Genomic DNA, 21139 nt, shown 5'->3' with positions numbered 1-21139 from the left:
ATGCTTCACGCCAGCATATTTCTAGCTGTGGAACTGTATAGCTCTCTGAGAAAATATCATTGGGACAGATTTCTGATATTTTCAGAGAGCTGCAGTTCTGCAGCTAACTTTGAACATGAAAACTATGCCGGCCGGTGTGAAGCACGTATTGCATTGCTCTGTTCAAGATGTACATTTATTTTCCAAAAAAAAAAAAAAAATAATTATTCAGATTATAAGATACATAATGTATTTACATTCTACTTTCATTTCTGTCGAAATTTCCAACCCTACTCTCGAAGAAATAAATGACAAAATATTTAGATAGATATTGAATTACTTTTATTGGGAGAATACATACCTTTTCAAAACCCCTTAACATCTGCGTCATTTAATTAATTTCATCATATCAAAAATGACAGAAAATAATAAAAATGACTATACAAGAGACATATTTTAAACCCTACAAAACCTGTAAAATCCATGAGCTTCCGGGGGCTTCGACCCCTGGACCCCCACCAGGACTTTGCCCTGGGCCCACTCTAAACTCAAGACGGCTCCCAGACCTCCTGCTTCATAAAGCTGCGCCCTCTAACCGCAATTCCTAGATCCGGCCCTGTTCAGCTTAGGGTTGAGTAAGCTTTTCTGATTTTTGGCTTTGCCCTTTGTCGATGCTGTCATCGTTAACTTTTCACAATTCCAACTTTACCATGCAGAACGACTCGGTTAAAAATGAACAGTCATCCCTCCTAATTCCAAGGAGAGACAATGTGATGTTAAAATGATCTTCTCGAGAATTGAACTAGAAAAGTCGAGTGTTCCGGGAAAGCTTTCTGCTTTCTAGATATATCTCAGGAGGCGGGTCAAACACATTAAAAAATCAACAACATGTGTACAATTAATTTATCAAATTAATATGCAAGCATCCTCCTATAGTGTAGATTCAATGTGTAGGGACCTATACCTGTTAGTACATAGGTCCCCTATACCTGTTAGTACATAGATCTCCTATAACTGTCAGTACATAGGTTCTCCTATACCTGTTAGTACATAGGTTCTTCTATACCTGTTAGTACATAGGTCCCCTATACCTGTTAGTACATAGGTCCCTCTATACCTGTTAGTACATAGGTCCCCTATACCTGTTAGTACATAGATCTCCTATAACTGTCAGTACATAGGTACCCTATACCTGTTAGTACATAGGTTCTATACCTGTTAGTACATAGGTCCCCTATACCTGTTAGTACATATATGTCCCCCTATATTTGTTAGTACATATAGGTCCCCCTATATCTGTTAGTACATAGGCCCCCCTATATCTGTTAGTACATAGGTTCCCCTATATCTGTTAGTATATAGGTCCCCCTATATCTGTTAGTATATAGGTCCCCCTATAATTGTTATGCCCCTGGCTTGTACAAATAAAGTCCCGTGAGCATGCAGGACCACAATATAGGACCGATTTAAAGATTTCAAATGAATACAGAGAATTAAAAAAAATAATAACACTTGTAATTTGATTTTCAACCAAAGCTTTTATTAAATCTAGTTTTCTTGATTTCGTAACCACGCGGCCGGATACAAATAGTCCAGTGTACTATACATGTCGCATCCCAAACTTACACGAGTCTCCAGGGGCGGATCCAGGAATTGCGGTTAGGGGGCGCCATTGTACGAGGCAGTGGGTCCAGGCGAAGCCTTGGTGGGGGCCCAGGGGGCGAAGCTCTCGGAAGCTCCTGGATTTTACAGATTTTATAGGGCCTGAAATATGTCTCCTATTTAGTCATTTGTTAGTATATTTTACAATTTTTAATAAGGTGAAATTAATAAGATGACGCAAATTTTAAGGGTTTTTGGAAAAAAATTAAGTTCTCATAATCAAGTAATTCAAGAAATCAAAAGATTTTGTCATTTATTTCTCTGGGAGTGGAAGAAATTATTGCTTCTTCTATCGTTTAGTACATTTTTCTAAACAAGATACCACGATTTACATAAAATTTGAAAAAAAAAATTGGGGGGGGGGGGGCGCTAAACATGAGCAAAGCGACTCGCATGATCAAGAATTTGTGATCTATGGGCCTCTTGTTTTCAAGATTATTAATCATAGATTATTTTCTTCAAACTGGTTGTACACATCTTAGGAGATGCGCATCTCCTATATATAATGGTAATGTATCTAAGCACTAGGACACCTAAAAAAAATTGTTATGAACTAGTGTACAAAACTAGTTAGGCCTAAATGTTTTAATATGGCTAAAAACCCATATTTACCACAAAATTTCACTATAAAATCGCCTCTACTTTAGCATCATTTGCAAAAATTACTTAAATGTTCAATGGAAAAACATCGCTCAAAATTGAAATCGCTGACGAGTCCACAATCTTGGATATCCTACCGGCGACCTAATCAATGTAGGGTGGTGTGCGGCCACGGAATACCTAGGGCCAAACACAATGCCAAAAATTACATGAGTCTGTGCAACTCGAAATTTTCCCAGGAGTCCAACATATACTACGGATTTAACGTTTAATATTTCACAGAAACTACATGAAATGGGGGGGGGGGGGGGGGGGGGGGGGGGGTGTATATTTACCCCCCCCCCCCCCGCGCGCTTACTGTCGATATTACAAATAATCGATATCAATACTCGCACGTAATATCTTCCTCTGTATTTAAATGATCTAGTTTTATACACACAAATGTTTAACTTGCATGAGTATACAGTACAGTTTATGAATAGTGATCGTGCTTTGAAGCTTAGAAACACCCCAAACAAAAACAAACACGCACGTATGTCTAATGTCGTTAAGCTAATCGGTCATTAAAACTGAAACTTATCGGTAGGTTAATTCAAAATAATACAATGAAAGAAATAAAAATAAGTGATGTAAAGAACGTCATTAGGATTACACATTCCATTTTCCGATAAAACAATATGACTAAGTTGATGATATTCCACTTTACTCTTCTTTAGGTCGACTGCGCATGTCCGTGATGTCACAGTTACCGATCTCATTAGAGAGGCGAACACACGAAAGTCACCATGATAATATGAGCGTAGCTCACTATTTTGCTTTCTCTCTTGCTATTTTAATTTTAGGAGGATGGTGTTTTGTTTGGTTAATGCACATTTTAGCGTTAATCTATGGGTAAGTACATTTTTTCAACCATATTATTAGTTATTTTAAGTAAACAAGGCATGTGCCTACAATCTTGGCTTGTTACCGTCGTAACGAGAGTAAACCAGACCAATATGTATATTAAAATATCCCCATATATCTAAAGGAACTTGAATTTTAAAAAGAAGTATTTTACAGGAGAAAATTCATCGAAGAAAATAAGGCTATCGTTATATGTCCCCATATGATGTAAAACGTCGAAACATCAGAGGAATGTCAAATCTTGACAAGCCGGTAAAATGGGCGGGGTGTTGGGGTATGAATCAATAGACCTAGTACGTTTTGATCTTCCGCATTGCCTTTGAAATGAATATTCGGCTTTTATCCACAACTGATGATTGCGCCCAAATGTATACACTTTAAATAAAGTCCAAATAGTGTTTACTAATGGCGTTTTTGGTTTAGCATGGTAGCGTAGTGATACTTTATACAAACCGGAAGACAGAAAGTGCAAATTCAAGCGAGCCCAAAATCATAAATGCGAAGGTTCCCAGCTATGCCATGATGACCAGATATTTTGTATGTGTGGAGACCAGTCCATCAAAACTTAAGTGATATTTCTGCTCCCTGTCACGTGAACTCTGACACAATCAATAAATTGAACCTTTTTATCTTAAATCCAAATTCAGATTTTGCTTTTATCAAATTAATATCAGATGGGATGATATCCATGTTGGTAATCTCTCTGTGAAAAAAAAGAAGAGGATACATATACCAGAGCTACAAATCCACCCCTTATAAAACCCTTTGATTTACAGTGCAACTTTATCTGTGCATGATTAAGGTCTTGTATGCTGTATTCCTAACAGCATTACAGTTTAACATTCATTTCAGTCCCATGCAAATTGAAAACTCGTAACTTCAGATAATTTGACATAGTCGTCTTAGGTTGCCAGTCAATTCAAATCCTGTTGATCACTGTATTTATTCATTCATGATTTCAATGTTATTGTATTTGGCATTCATTTACTAAAAACACAATTAATATAGAATGTATAATTCCTCGTCATGCAAATAAGCATTTTGAATGTTAAAAAATAATCCTGGTATCTTATATGAGTCCCCACTCCATTTTTGCTCTTCAATCGTAAACAGTGGTGGGGATGTGGACCAACCTAATAAGAACTGTGGATATTCAAACTTTTTGAAACAAATAGAAATGATTTCATCCAAAAGATTTAATTATGGATTAATATTTGTGGAGAAAACGCGTAACATAGACGGGATTGTTTCAAACTATTGTGAGAGTATGGAAACATGCGTATGGAAATCAACAGGTTTGAATTGAATGTTAGCCTAACATGGCTACATCAGTAAACAAAATAATTTGAAGCTATGAGTTTTTGGTTTACATGAGGCTTTAATGAATGTTTTGAGATATGTCTTGACAGAAGCATATTTAGGAATATTTTAGTATTAAAATTTTGAGGCAGCGATGCAAAGACCCCAGTTATGTGCAGAAAAAGTTGATTGAAGGTTTTTACAAGGACTAGTTCTGCAGCTACATATAATTGGACGGTTAGACAAATTTTTCTACTTGTTAGAAAATATATTTTTAAAAACTATTTTTCATGGTTATTTTGTGTTTATATTGATGCCATGTGCTCATCACAAAAGAAAACGAGCACAAAAAACATTCTTGTTTTTGAATTTTAAGATTCCCAGTTGACAGTTATACCTTCACTTTGAGTATGCCATAATTGTGATCTTTTGAATGTAAAAGTCAGGTTTTGAAGGTGATAGTTTGAATGGCATGAACATTTCGGGGATAATCATATATATAAATATATAAGAGTTTCTCCTGTTGTGTTGTTTGGTATTGATTTTGCATTATTTCTGGAATCAAATGTTACTATTGCTTCTTCAACAAGAGAAGTGTGGAAAAGGTGTGTGAACTAATGTCTAGATATTGAGATAGGAGCATGTAGATATAACCCGATAGAAATTATTCATTCCACATTATTTTTTATTGAATGTAGGAACTCCTTATAGTGAAGAGGCCATATCCTGAGTTGTAGTAATCTTGAAGTTGATGTGGGATGGCTGTCTAAATTAGTATAATACAACGCTGAACTATACATACATGTATTTATCTTATTATTTACTCTTCCAAGATAACATATATATACAGATGAGATCACTGGATTTTCCATCATATAGATAACTCATTAGGGAAATACATGCACTTTGTTTTCACTTTTGGTTTAATACATAGTACAATGTATATGCAGATTCATGTACTAACAAAGGTGATAGTGTATATTAAGTTAAACAAGTACTTTATTAAACAAGTAGGTAATAAGTATCAGTCAATCACATCCATGGGCTTATCTTGGGATTGTGGAAAATGATCAAAATATTAATTTTTATTGAAACAACTTTATAAGTAATTTGAAAGAGGATTCATCTTTATTATTTTTTTTCCACAATCTGAAGACAAGACAGCAGGTTGAGCTAATGTAAGACTTCTTTAAGGTTAATATGATATATAATTTATCAGACAAATCATAATTATGGATAAGGCCTGTTACTATTATGATGTAAGGATTATCACTAACTTTTGATAATCTGTCATCATAACTGAACCAATGAATAAATAATCGGTTGTTATTTTGTAAACCTGCAACATCAGTCTATTTTTTACATTATGAATAAACCAAAAACAAAAAGGTCTTGACTAAGCTGCACCATCTGAAAAGGATAACAACAACCAAAGTCATGACAGGATGGGTTTATCCTTTGAAAGGAAGAATCAAATCCAAACCTGAAACAGCAAAATTTATTTTAGGCCAAGTGAATTATTATTTTGTCTCGGTGTGTTTGAAATGTAAAGAAAAAATGAGTATCTGATTATCATATTGACGTGAGGAAGTTGAGTAGATACAGTACTGTACCAGTGTGTCGATTTGCTGGATGTTTCACCGCTTACACATGCATATAATTTATGAATTGAATCGATTGAGATTGATTTGGATGCAGGGGTAAGCTATGCCACATGTGCACATATGTTGTAAAAAGTGGCTGCTAATTATTTGCTAACTGCTGACAAAGGAGCATTTTGATAATTGTGACAGCTTCTGTATTTATCCCACGTATATTAAGGAATAGAAAAGAATTTCTGAACTGTAGCAGGCTTCTCGTGATTTTTATTTAATTTTTTTTTTGTGTGTGTGTGTTCATTTTATAAAATTTCACTCTTGGAAAGCATTACTTTACACATTCAACTAGTTTGTCAGGCAGGATATTCTAATTCTCAAGAGAGCTCAGATATAAATAGTAATTCTTAATTTTTTAAGTGTGTTTATGTTGTAACAATGAGAAAAGATAAACATACTGCATTGTTGTGGTCAAATGTCTACGTGTGCACAGAATGATTGACGACAGGTAAAACCGTTTTCTCCTACAATTCTGTTGTCACGTGAATGATAAGGTTGAAATACTTCAACCATCTATGGATTGAAACTTAGTTACACATACTGCGTTTGCTGTGGTGCATCATTAAGTACATAAAGGAAATTTGAATGAAGCTTTTAGAAGTTTACAGCTGTTGATTGTCGTAGGAAGTACATTAAGTATTTGCAATATAGTGTTCATTTTGAGGTGCGGTTTTTAAGTAGGATGAAAGTCTTAAGAAGGGGACTGCAATTCTGTAATGACTGGTCGTAAGTTTGGTGATGTTGATACATTTTAAAAAAATCTTTATCAATGAGCATATATACACCATGTAATATGCTACCATTGAGGGATTTAATTGGAGGGAGGGGGTGAATAAATTACTACTTGGGTCATCCTGACATCTTTGGGATAGGTCAAGTATGTATAAATTTTCATGCATAGCCTGTTGATTTGACCGCTGCAACAAATAGGGTCGGTTTATTATGTAAGGATAGTATTAGGGTCAAGGAATATATGGTATTGCTTTTAATGGTTAGAAGAACACCCGAATTCAAACAAGCACAAAACATAGTTTGATATCAGCATATACATAATACAGTGTGTGTATGAACTTACTGGACATTTACATTACTTGGTGACACAAATCGACAACAATGCCAGAATCATATCTGAGAATGCTTTGGGGGAAGAATATGTCCAGAGACATGGAAACCATTGATTAGCATAAAAAAAAATTCACAAGAACCCCTGCAGTCACATCTAGTTTTCATGTTCATAAAGAATTGTAAAGCAGATGAACCAATCCTTGGTCTATAAGAATCTCATTCCCACAATCTCCTAGTTTTGAGAGAACATTTTCGACGAATAATTACATCTAATTAACCAGTTGCTTTTGAAGGATGGCTTTTTGACCACAGTGATTATTGATGTCGTTCAAAACTGATGCGTATTGAGTTAGTCATGTGAAACAAAATATTTACATTAGGTTACTATATACACTGTACTATATATATCTTGTCAAGTGAATGCTCACTGATTTTTATCAGGCAGTTTTTTGGGCTTTGAGGCACGTCGCGGTAAATGTTTAGCTAATTGTTAGAATGGGAGTGGCATCTGCTATTGTATGAGATGGAGGCTGAGGTAAAAGGGAGTGGAATAGGAGAGCGGGAGAGGTGGAATTGCACACACACACACACAATACCCCACACCCTATTGAATTCTCATATAAAAGGAATGTGGATTGTTTTGCAAACATATACATAGACCTACTTAGATTGTTATTATGAAAATTTATGCAAAAATCATTCATTTGTAGAAGACATCAGAAAGTGAAAATTATAATCTCCATTTACAAGCAAGCATTTAATCAGATTGGTATATAAATGCAATTGGAAATGTTGAGGGGGGTGGGGGGTGGTGGTGTTCAGATGACATTTGTTATCTTGTCTATTTGAAGATTGTTTTCCATCATGTACCAACATTAGTTACAGTTTTAAACTTGGCATTTAATTTGAATGCAGTTTTGATAGTCTGTCAATCATCTTTTTAATTAATATTTTGAATGGCAGGCAACCACGAAGTTTTTTATCATAACAAACTGCGGTTGCTATAAACTTACAAACTTGCATTCTATGGTTTCCAGAGACTGAAGAGTATATGTACAGAAAGATTATCGATGCTGGAAATTAAAAGTTCTAGTGGCATAAGAGCCTTTGTAGTCATTTAAAAAAAAAAAAGATCTTTAAATAACCTTTACTGTGATTTAACAAATGTACTTGCTTGTATAGCACTTCATGATTGTCAATGTAATTGACAATATCTTCCTTCGGATTAGTGTACATGTACTATTAAAAAAATTTATTTTTTGACTGTCATAATATTGAATTTCATGTTAAGGCTCGAGTATGAAAGGGCTTGCTTGCTAATTTGTTGACAGGGATAGGCAGGATCAGTTGTACAAGTGACTGCCTATGTCAGTAACAATCACTGAATCCTAATCGGGTCACATACTTGACCTGGATTTCATGCCTACAAAATGAATGAAACACAATATGTGTAGTGTGGTATGTTTTTGACCCAAAAGTAATAAACTTAATACCATAGCAATACTTGTATGTATTAGATTTACCATGCATAGTTTAGGAAAACTTGTATTTTCACAGCAGTGTTTTAATACAGTGCAAATGATTATTGATTCTTTTGATGTTTCTATTATGTAATCAGTTTTAAAATTTCCATTTTCAGAAAATATCGTCTTCACCATCCTATTCCGCCTCCCTCCCCGGAAGACCTCCAGGGCGTTTCCGTCATTAAACCCCTGGTTGGGGTAGACCCAAACCTGTATTTCAATTTAGAGTCTTTCTTCACCACTGTCTATCCGTCTGTAAGTATATGTTTCAGGACGATACAGGTTGATACTTTTAATACCTTGAAATTTTATGTTTTAAATAGTCCCAAATTGCTGACTATAGAACATAATAGAAAAATTGTATGTATTACATGGAAATGATTGTTAAAAGGTTTGTAAAAATAAGCAGCTTGTTTTTTGTAAGTGATAAATGGAAGGGAGTGCTGTTGTATGCACTGGGAGCATTCTTTTCCATTCACATCAGGTAAAAAGTAGGCCATGGGGACTATATATATTGCATTTTGGCTGATTTAGAATAATTGCATCTGCATATTGTTTCACTACATCGATAAAATGTTTGCAAAGCAAATAGATTCAGTAGGAAGATTGTTCTTATTTTATACACAGTGATAAATGAAATGTGGGGAATTCCACTAGTGGACCAGAAGGACATGTCTTCACGCTGAGTCAGCCATCAAATAGTGATGCACATATGTTACATCTGTTGGGTGGCCTGATTGTGTGTGATGAGCATTTCCCATGACAGCCTTTTGGGAAAATATTGATGAAAATTGATCCTGATATCTGTTTTCATCTTTCTTTTTTTCCCTCACTAATCATTTTAACTGAAATGAGTTGTTGTAAACATTACATTACATCAGAAACACATTAGGCTTTTACCTTGTGGTTGATGTGAGATATTTGAAATACTTGCATTGTTTTTATTTTGTTTTGTTTTTTCAGTTTGAACTTCTCTTCTGTTTACAAGATGAAAGCGACCCTGCTCTTATGGTTGTTAAAGCTTTGATGGAAAAGTACCCAAAAGTAGATGCTAAAATTTTTATAGGTAAGTCTTTTTTATTTTTTTATTTTAGATGAATATGGAAAACTCTTACCAGTGAAAGCATATTTCAATAGATATTCAATGAATGCATCGAAATATGTGTAGTTATCTTTTATTGGTGCAATAATTGTGTGCATTACATATGGATATGGTGACAGTTCTTGGATTTGACTGTGATTTTGTTTTGTGACATTTTCTGGTGCACCTGCATTGAACATTCCAACACTATTACATCTTAATCTGTAACTTTGCATAAAAAATCTTGTGATTTACAGTTTCATCTATTGATCTGTGACAGTGCTACTTGAAAAATGTAATTTAATCCATATTATTTTCTGCACTGTGGCATTTTTTTTCTGTTAAAACAACAATATTCTTCTTGTAAACATTTTATTTTTGTGTTGTTTTTTCAGGTGTTAAACATGTTGGCCCAAATGGGAAAGTCAATAATATGTGCAAGGCGTATGAGGCAGCCAAAAACGATTTAATAGTCGTATCTGATAGTAGCATTTTAAGTAAGTATTCAAGTGAAATTTTTCGTATTGATGTTGGGGTATAAAAGTGAAACTCTTTTAAAATTATGCATCTTGTAGGGAAAGAAACTGTGGTTTCATAATTATTGATTGAATCTACAGGAAAAAATATTTTCAAAATTTGCTTCTGCAACCCTAATCAGTTGTGGTCAGCAGGAAAACAACGGAATCTTGTGCTCTGACTGTAGAGGACATAGAATAACTTTATATTGATGACAGTGTCATTTTTCAAAGTGCTGAAGAACAGAAAATTGTCCGTGTCAGATTGCAGTGGCAGACAAAGCCTATGCATCAATATAATTGAATTTGGAGTCTCGGTGCACTGATCAATACTAATAAGATTCACTGACATTCTCTCCTTCTTCATTTTCAGTGAATCCAGATACATTAATGGACATGATGTCTTTTATGAAACCTGATGTAGGATTAGTTTTACAGATGCCATACTGTTGTACACGCAAAGGTTTTGCTGCTGTGTATGAAAAAGTAAGCATGAAAACCCACACTGTTAAGGATATACTTATAGTCAGCTTAAGGAGGAAATTGCATTCTCAGCTCTTCCTGGTGGCTATTTTTCTCTCAATTCAAAACATTAAACACTTGGCTGAGTACATTCTCTACACCGTTGAATAGACTGCAGAAAGTCCTTTTCTCCTCTCTCAAGGACAAATGTGGGGATGTTTTGTAATAGAATAGATGATACCTGAAGGGTGAATTTTATTTAAAGAGAGTAATGTAGAGGTTGCCAGAGTACTTTATATATTGTATTGGAGGAAGAATCACACAGCACACTGTAGAGTTGTTTGAAATAATCATGATTTACACCATTGTTATTTTATAAATTTGAAGTCTGATATCTAAAAGGAAGTCATGAGTAAAATACAGATGCTATAAATGTGAACCAACACACAATTGTATATACAAATCAGTGAAAAGCAAATATGAATACGTGAATACATCACTGTAGACATGTACTTTTAATGATGTTCATTATATATTACAGGTTTACTTTGGAACCTTTCAGTCTAGGAACTGTCTTAGTGCTAATTCTGTAGGAGTTAATTGTTCAACCGGCATGTCATGCCTTTTCCGAAAAGACGTTTTAGAAAAATCTGGAGGTCTTGCTCCCCTGGGCAAATATTTAGCTGAAGACTATTTCATATCAGAAAATATTAGAAAAGAGTAAGTGCACATACATGAATTTTATTTTCATGTTTTGTTACTTGTTAAACTATGCCTCTGTATGAAGATATTATCAATTTGTTGTAATCAGCTCAGCTGAAGAGCAGAGTCTGTCTGATCTGTATGTTCAACAGTTTTATTTTTTCTTTACAGGGGGTTCAGAACAGTATTATGTAGTCAACCTGCACAACAAAACTCTGGACAGTACAACATAACCCATTTTCATCAAAGACTCATCAGGTAGTGTAACATTTTGTGATGGGGAAAAGTTTCAGATATCATTTTGCAATTTCTAAAGCTAGATGTTGAAGTCTTTGTGTTAGTATATTATCTTTAATAGATGAGATATTTTCTGCTGACTTTTAATTGTATCAACATACAGTATTAATTCATGCACCATTGATTTTTAGGTGGTCCCAGCTGCGTATTTCTCTGTTACCTCATCTCATTCTGTTTGAGCCGCTGTCAGAGTGTATGTTGATGGGCGTGGTAGCCTCGTGGGCAGCAGAGTACATTTTTGGCATCAGTTCCATGGGTTTCTTCCTCATGCACGTTTTAGTCTGGTTCTTATTCGACTACACTCTCCTAACATGTGTTGAGGTAAGCTATATATAACATGTTTTGAATGATACTAAGTGTAAATAGGATGATACCAAGGGGGCAGTGCATAGCAATTTTCAGTTAGATAAAAACATCATGTAAAATACATGTTTAGAATATTCTTCTTTCTGACCTTCATGCAACCTTCAAATGTTTGCATAGGAAACATGTCGAGAATATTTTTTTTACGGTATTTGATTTCAACTTTTTATGATTATAATCTTTACATTTCCGATGGGTTTTTTACAAATTGTAATGATAGATATTTCCTCTTGAACATGCTGCATGTATGAATACAGAACTACTTGATGAATATAGTGCCTCTATTTTAACGACTGGAAATTCTGACTGTAATGAAAGTAGAATGTAAATATAAGAAATTATTTTCTTAAAATTGAAAATACATGAGGGTATGAACTGCAATACTCTATGTCAGCATACATGCTTCATGAAAAGTATGCCAGTGTGAAAAGTCAAGAGTTCATGTATTTTCATTTCTTGATTGTATATCATTAATGTGTAAGTAAACTTGCTAAACTGTGACTATTTATAAAATATGGCAAAATCAATCTTGTGTAAAGACTGTTGACAAAATCATTCTTTATAATGTATTTAAAAACCATTTATGTCACTACAAACTGTCATTTTGATATTTATTTGTATTGTTTTGCAGAATGGACCACTTCCCTTTTCCAAATTTGAATTTTTGGTTGCCTGGATTCTTCGGGAAGTGTTAGCCATATGGTTGACCATTCAAAGCCATAAGACTTCAATAGTGCATTGGCGACACAAGAAATACAGAGTGTTATGGGGAGGAACCATTGAAGAATGTGTGTGATTCTATATCTATCAAACAGAGACAAAAAAACACCTGAGTTTGAGGCCAACAGTGTATCTTCATTCTGTTCAGAACTCTTATGATTGGCTGGATCTTACGTTTGTGAATTCTTGCCGCAGAATTGGAAATGAGTTGTGCAAAATTCCAAGAAATCTCAACATTTCCTCTTGTATGTTCACCAATCATGGAAATATTTAAAGAAAATATTCATGATGAAATTTGCACAAATCTGAATTTTTTTATCTTCATTGTTTTTGTAAAACAAAAATTTTAAAGTTTAGATTTATAGGAATTTATTTCCACATAATGTAATCTGGTCATGATTATTTCAACTTTGGGTATGAAAATTCAAAGGGGGGGGGGAATGAATAATGAAATAACATTGATAAGTAACCCTACTTTCCTGTCTGACTGGGACTTTTTCAGAGGACGAAGTCCTATATGACGACAGATTTTTTCATCTATCTGAAGATCTGAATACTCATTTATTTTTTTAAGCACTCATATTGTTGCACTGATAGCTACTTGTGTTGAACCTTTTTTTTCCTGTTAAAAGAGGACTCTGCAAGTAGAGTTTTTGCCATTGCATTTGATGATATTGAGTTCACATTTGCCAAAATAGTAATTTTTCCCAGGTTTCTTTTTATTTGGTGGTCAGTCATTTGCTTACAATGTGCTGTCAAATGAGAACGTGCTTGGTGAATTCAGTGCCTGCATTTTAGTGCTTGTCCTCTGGAAATATACTGCATGTGTTGGACATAGTTGAAAAAAAAGTTGTTTCCGATTGTTATTTTTTTTCCGTGTATGTGTTCTTCCTGTGTCGCAGGATATAGCGAGAGTCATTATGATGCCAATGAAATTGACAATGATCAAATCTCTGTACAATTACTTGCATGCAAAAAATGAAAAAATTTACGCAAAAGAATATACTTGTTAACATGCTAAAATAACTACAAAATACTATATACTTGACGAAATAAGTGTTTTTCATAAGTTATGCATTCATTAGTAGTGCATTCTGCTCACTACTTTGGCTGGTCTTTAATAGAATCAGAATTGGTATCAAAGTATGATTAATTAGCATTTAAATAGATGATTTATTAATTTAAAGACATAAATCAATTTAATTTTTATATAATCGGGCATGTATGTATAACTCGGTTACCTGATCAAGCTTAATTGAATATGGCTGAGGAGTTGAAGGTATGGTTAAGAGATAGGAGTTCACCTTTGTCATGCTGCACAGGGCAGTTACAATACTGATTTATTATCTATAGATCTGGTTTAGACTAGCCTCATGCAGTTTTATCTGTCTGGCTTTATTAAAATTCAGTACATGCAAACTGGCACATATTAATTTACAAAACAAAACAAAAACATCTTTAAATTTGTTAATTATATATACATACCTTTATCATTCAGAAGTATATTCTTTGACAGATGTGGAATCTGTTATTTCGCTGATTTATTCCTGATTTTCTTTTCTCCTGTGAGAGATGTTGATTGTCCTGTGAGGGATGACTCTGTGTGTTTGATTATCCTGGTCCACCCATAGACCGTGGGTAAAATGATTATCTCTTACATGTGTGTTATTGTAATTAATTTTGTTATTCATGTCATTTTTATACCAAGAATAAAGATGAAATTTTTTTATACTGAAAAGATTGACTTTTCTTCTCTTTTGAAACAGGGTTCATATATACAACTTTATATATACATGTGCAATGAAATATGTGAGCTCAAATAGGAACATCATTATTACATGTTAAAGTTTCCTCAAGGATATTGTAAACTTAATCTCTCTTTCTCTTCTCTCTTTCTCTCCTCTCTGACCCTTTTCAAACATTGTCAAGCAGAATGCATGTGAACAGATTGTCAACTTGCATAATCCAGTATGAAAAGAGAAGTGTTTCAATAGCCAGTAGGGAATTCTGGTCTATCGTAAGGAAAGAGCTGTGTTGGATTTTCCTCTGGATTGGTGTGAAGTTGTCTGGAAAGGAATACATAGATAATATATATGATGTAATATGGGAGAAGTGTTTAATGTCGCCCCTAATCATTATATATTAATCCGCAGTCTTTGGCAGGATTTTAGCAACACGCAAATAATTCATCAGGACGATACAAGCTAATCGGGATGTCGATGTAACGTTGATATACTGGGAGCCATAAAAGAAAGTGCTGAGTTGACAACACAGACGAGAGGGTAAAACGCCTCGATATACTACCCGTCCTCATTTTACTTATTGTTAGAAAGAAGGACCCGGTATACGCGTAGATCGCAGAAATTAATTCATGTTCCCAATATTTATACATGTATATCTCCCACAACATAAACAAACTAGATACTTATTTTATATAATTGTGATACAATTGGTTTTTATTGGCTCACCTCTGCGTCTTCTGTCTGTCTATAAACTTTACACATTTTTAGGAGTATTGGCATTTGAGTCGTATGCCAAGCCATTTTACTATTGGGAAAATAAGATGTCTCTCTAAAGAGATATCTAAATACTTTAGAGGGATGTTTCTTTAGAAAGATTACTTTACGTTAAGATATATTTTTCCCACTCAGATATATATATATATATATATTACGTATTTTTTTTATGTTGAGAGATATCTTTCTCTTAGAGATACCTTCATGAGCGATATCTACAAAACAAAAATAAAATATGTATCTCTAAGTTCAAGAGATATCCGTTTCTATTATCTCAATTTCGGCCAAACGCTCACCAAAGCGAAAACTCGCCAAATTCGTCGAAGTTTCAGGAACAGAAATCTAAATCTAAACCCTTGTTAAACTTGACACTAGTTATTTTAATAATGATTTAAAGGGAAAGTGCTGTCCAGCGCAAATGGATATGGAAATTTTGGTGCATCTGCAGGCATTTGGTGTTCCTGCAATATTCAATCAGTTTCATGAATCATGGGAATCGAAATCCTGATGCAATTATCTAAAGGATATCTTGTTTAACATAGAGAGACGTCTCTTACATCAATAAATAGACATCTCTCTTTTGAATGAATAGTAAAACTGCTTGCCATAGCATCGAATGTATCATAAACTCACAGTACTTGCATCGAGAAATATAACACGATGACAAATTAACTTACTGCCAAAACAATTGTGATCGTAAATATTCTGTTACAACAAGAGCAACGCCAAAGTGGCATAATACGCCCGTAGATTTTGCTCAAGGAAAACATATTTTAGTGGGATTAATATTTTTGTGAAGTTAGCACTGTCCTCTGTGAGCTAATTCATTATTATGCTTGTAGAAATGGATGGCAGATCACCAATTTTTTTTACAGGAGAATCTCAAATTATATAGAAATATCTCTTCAATAAAGTATAACTTGGAGGTTCACAAGCTATACTTGGCACCAAATTATCAAGTGAAGCATGCCATCTAACAGTCTTGACCTTTTAAACTTGAAAAAGAAAAGTATTGGCATTCCTAGCCACAACAGTTTTGTTTGTATCCTGCTACAACCACTTAGACCTTGAGAAACAATAGGCTTCCTCCACTTGGAATAAGGTATATGCGTATTAAATTTGACACTCCTAGCCCCAACGGTTCGGTCTGTATACCTACAAGGTTTTCCTACTAAGTAAATCTATGACCTTGACCTTTGACCCCTGACCTTGAAAAAATAGGCATCTTCCTCTCATCATGGTGATCAAATATACCAAGTTATAATATCCAGGAGCTTACGGTTCGGTTTGTATCCTGCCCACAAGGTTTTCCTAATAAGTGATACTACGACTTTGACCTCTGACCTTGAAAAACAATAGGCATCTTCCTCTCATCATGGTGATCAAATGTACCAAGTTGTAAAGTCCTAGGGCGTATGGTTCAGTCTATATCCTGCCCACAAGGTCCGGACAGACAGACGGACGACGCCATACCATAGCGTATAAAAAGGACTATTTTGTCACACATGACCCACAATATGCCATTTTTGGCCTACCAAATTTGGAAAAATTAAAGAACACTTTAGAATAAATCTAAGATTATATTTTTTATCCATAACACCGCACAGTCCTATCATATAAGGTCAAAATACCTTCAGTGTTTACGAATTGTTGAACCATGCAGAGTCATTGCACTTGATTTTGATTCATATGATATACAATTAATCTACGTATTGACCACACTTAAATTGTTTAGAAGTAAATATGTCACTTATGATTATATGTAAATTGGTTTGAACATGCAGTGAAATAAGTAGAGGTTTACTAAGGAGCTTTCGGTTAAAGACCTCCTCGAAGATCAGTGGCCTTTACGAATCGTGACCAATTACTAGCCAAATTATGATATCATTAGATAGTGGCGAAGACATATTGTTTCTTCACCTCTCATGCCTGTTTTACAAGCCATATCATGTGTTCAGGTTTAAGGGAAAAAATTGTTTGACATACACCCCTCTCCGTTATATCGAATTACTTTCCTCCGACAATTTCAAAGGCTATGCAATGTTTCGATAACATCTATGACACATGGTCTAGATATGAATTAGGACGCATGTCTCGGTCACCAGGTGATAAACTATCTGTCAAAACATCACGTTCATTGCGCATACGAATAAAATCTACTACATGTATTTATTCACTTCTGTGTAATCTATTCTTGTCGAGTAAGTTTTAAAGGGACGTGTGTATTATCAAACTAAAAATAACACTTATTATAACACAGGATATTAAAAAAGGTTTGATAAACAACGGTGCAATCCAGTCCCATCCAAGCTGACTGTTATTAAGGAAGTAAATTTCAACAGACAAGTAGTATACTATCAGTTATCTTTTTTTCATTTGCAGTTACTCGTTATATTAATATACCGAGATAACTAACTCGTTATTACGAGATACTAACTCGTTATTACGAAATACTAACTCATTACGAGATACGAACTCGTTATAACGAGATACATGTAACTAACTCGTTATAACGAGATACTAACTCGTTATTACGAGATATTAACTCGTTATTACGAAATACTAACTCGTTATTACGAAATACTAACTCGTTATTACGAGATATTAACTCGTTATTATGAGATATCTAACTCGTTATTACGATATATCTAACTCGTTATTAAAAGATATCTAACTCGTTCAAAGGCACTTTACGATTTAAATATCTATATTAAAAAATTGTCTTCCTATATAATTTGACCTGTAAACAAAACATTCACGTGGATACTTTGTTTTTAGGAATATTCACGTGGATACTTTGTTTTTAGGAATATTCACGTGGATACTTTGTTTTTAGGAAGACAAAATTGCCTGTGAACTCGTTATAGCGAGATCGTACCTCGTTATATATATATATTTTTTTCATTTTCAAAACTGAGCCCAGTCAGCTCTCGTAGAAAAGCAAGGGCTTAAATTTTTGTGAAAACGTATTTTCAAAATTTTTAACATGGGGACCTGGGATGGCAAATTTGCGTTCAGGTGACAATTCGCGATACGACGGCAACAATGCCGCGACTGGGAAACCTAGCGCACACACCCAACCCCTGCCAGCTCACCTGACCGCCAAACGATGTCGTGTTACTGCTTGAGGCCACACTGTGCAAAGTACTCCAGTTTTTACACGTGTAATACGATGAAAGTAAAGACAAAACCGAAGCAACATCAGATTTAAACGTTGAAAAGAGGAAATGATTATAAGCGTGTTGGACGGTCAAGTATATATAGAGAATAAACGTAACAGTCTGTGATATTTACAAGTACAACTTACAAAGAAATCAAGAAAAAAGGTTAAAGATAACACATTGTAACTAACTACTAACATAACTCTCTACAAAATACTGCAGCATAGAATAAGTCAGTCTCACAACTAACATAACTGTCTAAAAATTACGGAGGTTACAACATAGAATAAGTCAGCCTCACCACTAACACCACTCTCTACAAATTACTGAGGTTACCGTATAGAATAAGTCAGCCTCACCACTAACACCACTCTCTACAAATTACTGAGGTTACAGCATAGAATGAGCAAAGCACTTTTATTTTAAGTTTGTGGGTAAAATGTTCGGAGTTTACACATCGATAAATTCTTCAAAAAGAATGTTTGATTCTTATAATTCCAATTCATTCACTTTATTAACAATTGCAAAATCTAAATAGTTTCCCCGCACTATGTTATTTGTTTTCAGGCGTGTATGAATACATCGCGTTTTCGGATTTATTGATGTATAAACTCTTGTTCAGCTTTATTTTTGTCCAATGAAAACAATTGTAATAAATAACATTGGAATTATGTTACAATATCCTTATGAATATGATTTTATTTCAAGTCATATATCGATATAGAAAATGCTGTTTAAACGAGTCGCTACCTTTACATAAAAACTCAGCTTATAACTTTAAGAAAAATATTGTAGATCACTTATTCTTCGCGAGTATTTTACTTCGCGTTTGGGGGGTGGGGGGGGGGGGGGTGTTCTGGTGTTTATTCGCGAATACAATAATTCGCGACAATACAGTTTAAATTCACTTATATTTCGCAAATAGATCCGCTCCCGTGCTTCTGATCGTAATATTTTATATTCCACAAAAAAAGTTGCTGTCCTTTATCAGATGTGTAATAAAAAAGTGTGTGTCCTATATAATTAATAAATATAGATGTTTGATTAAACAACATTTTTACGTCATTTTAAAAATCTCTGGAGTTCTTCATAATCATCAATTGTCTCTCCTTTGTTATATCAGCTGGGGATTCAAACTCCTGGGAAACTTTTATTTACTTTGTCATGTTGGTTCGGTAATTTGTCTAGTGAAGTTACAAATCTCATATTTTTCTTTTTGTTAAATTGTTGTTTAAAGTGCAATATACATTTTGCATGTTTTAATTACTTCTTGTCTCGTGTGCTTAAATACAAGTATTTTTCACATCTCAGTATTTTCTATGAAAACAGTGATCAATCTTATAACTCCTATAAGCAATACAAAATTGAGAGTTGGGGAAACACGGACCGCTGGATATACCAGAGGTGGGATCAGGTGCCTACAAGGAGTAAGCATCCCCTGTCAACCGGTCACATCCTCCGAGAGCTCTATATCTTGATCAGGTAAACGGAGTTATTCGTAGTCAAAATCAATGTGCCAAGAACGGTCTAACAATCGGTATAAAACAAGTCAGACACCATTTGACCCAATGATAGGTTGTATTAACAAACTATCAAATTATGAAAGTTGTGTTTAGACTTTAGTTAAATTCTGGTCTCTATCCTTCAAGTTATGACCAACATGATATACCATTTTTATTTTCAATGATTGAAATCCATACTCCATTGTAATTTTTGCAATGTTATTCACAGCTGAATACGGTACTTCTTTTGTGTTTTTTTTAATTCGTTTTAATATTAAAATTTTTCAAAGGTCCAGAATTTTTATTGCAAATTGTCTCTAGTATATTCGACTTGAACATGAAATAAAGCATGCATACAATTCAGTATTATTGTTTGTAAGATAGTTGAATTAAAATTTTGAAATACTTTATAATATTTTTTTGTTCATTGAAACATTTGCCAAAAAAAAAAAAAAAAATTGCTGCCCTATCAGTGTTGAAAATAAAAATGTTGGAGTCCTATCAACATGTAAGTCAAAATAAATGTGTGTCCTATTGCATTTTGCACCGGTCCCAACTCCCCAATAAATATTGACTGGTCCCTAACCAGCGCGCTAGACCGCTCGACCATCTAGGCAAGTACCAGTGCGCTAGACCGCTCGACCATCAACAGTCATTAATGACTTGCCTAGATGACGTGCTGGTTACAAGCTGCTAGGAGATTTGGTTATTAACTATTGTTATCAAAACACCTCTCTGGGGTAGCTCCAGACCACAGTCTCTGCGGATGTCACTCCACCTATTTATTGTTAAATGATTGACAGACGGCTTACCATTGATCATGATCCCGTAAAATTTGGGGGTGTTAACTTTAAATTGGGTCTTTAAAGATTTCTATATTGACATTGATCTGAAATTGAATCAAAACAATATTGAATGAAAATGCATAATACAACAAGGATGCAATATGGGAAGTAAAAGTGTAACATAGTGTAAAATGTCCTGAACAGAGGGTACCAGGGGATAGCGCTTGTATCCGGCAGGCAGACAGTATTGTACCGTGTTCAGCTCTTTCATAAAAATATGTCTATTTTAAAGCGACAAAAACAGCAAATACTAAACACAAATTGAGATGAACCCTTAATTAATATTCTC

The 21139-nt window shown here is 34.4% G+C and overlaps 1 protein-coding gene across 1 annotated transcript; it reads left to right on the top strand.

Moving 5' to 3' along the window:
• Positions 1-2957: 2957 nt before the first annotated feature.
• LOC125659657 (ceramide glucosyltransferase-like) lies at positions 2958-14564 on the top strand. Its single transcript, XM_048891403.2, has 9 exons — positions 2958-3132; positions 8803-8941; positions 9650-9752; positions 10163-10264; positions 10656-10768; positions 11286-11464; positions 11618-11704; positions 11875-12064; positions 12738-14564. Exons 1-9 carry the CDS (start codon positions 2969-2971, stop codon positions 12900-12902), a joined length of 1242 nt encoding a protein of 413 aa, XP_048747360.1. The 5' UTR covers positions 2958-2968; the 3' UTR covers positions 12903-14564.
• Positions 14565-21139: the final 6575 nt, after the last annotated feature.

This window comes from Ostrea edulis, chromosome 1 (genome assembly GCF_947568905.1).
Source record: "Ostrea edulis chromosome 1, xbOstEdul1.1, whole genome shotgun sequence".
Lineage (NCBI taxonomy): Eukaryota > Metazoa > Mollusca > Bivalvia > Ostreida > Ostreidae > Ostrea > Ostrea edulis.
Note: the sequence above shows the minus strand (reverse complement) of the source record. Positions and strands in the feature narration are given on the sequence as shown.

Bases quoted from the DNA above. Each gene is read 5' to 3' on its own strand.
- LOC125659657 (XM_048891403.2), top strand. From the start codon at position 2,969: ATGTCCGTGATGTCACAGTTACCGATCTCATTAGAGAGGCGAACACAC. The intron at 10,769-11,285 runs GTAAGCATGAAA...TATATATTACAG, and splicing joins TTGCTGCTGTGTATGAAAAA to GTTTACTTTGGAACCTTTCA. The intron at 11,705-11,874 runs GTAGTGTAACAT...ATTGATTTTTAG, and splicing joins TTTCATCAAAGACTCATCAG to GTGGTCCCAGCTGCGTATTT.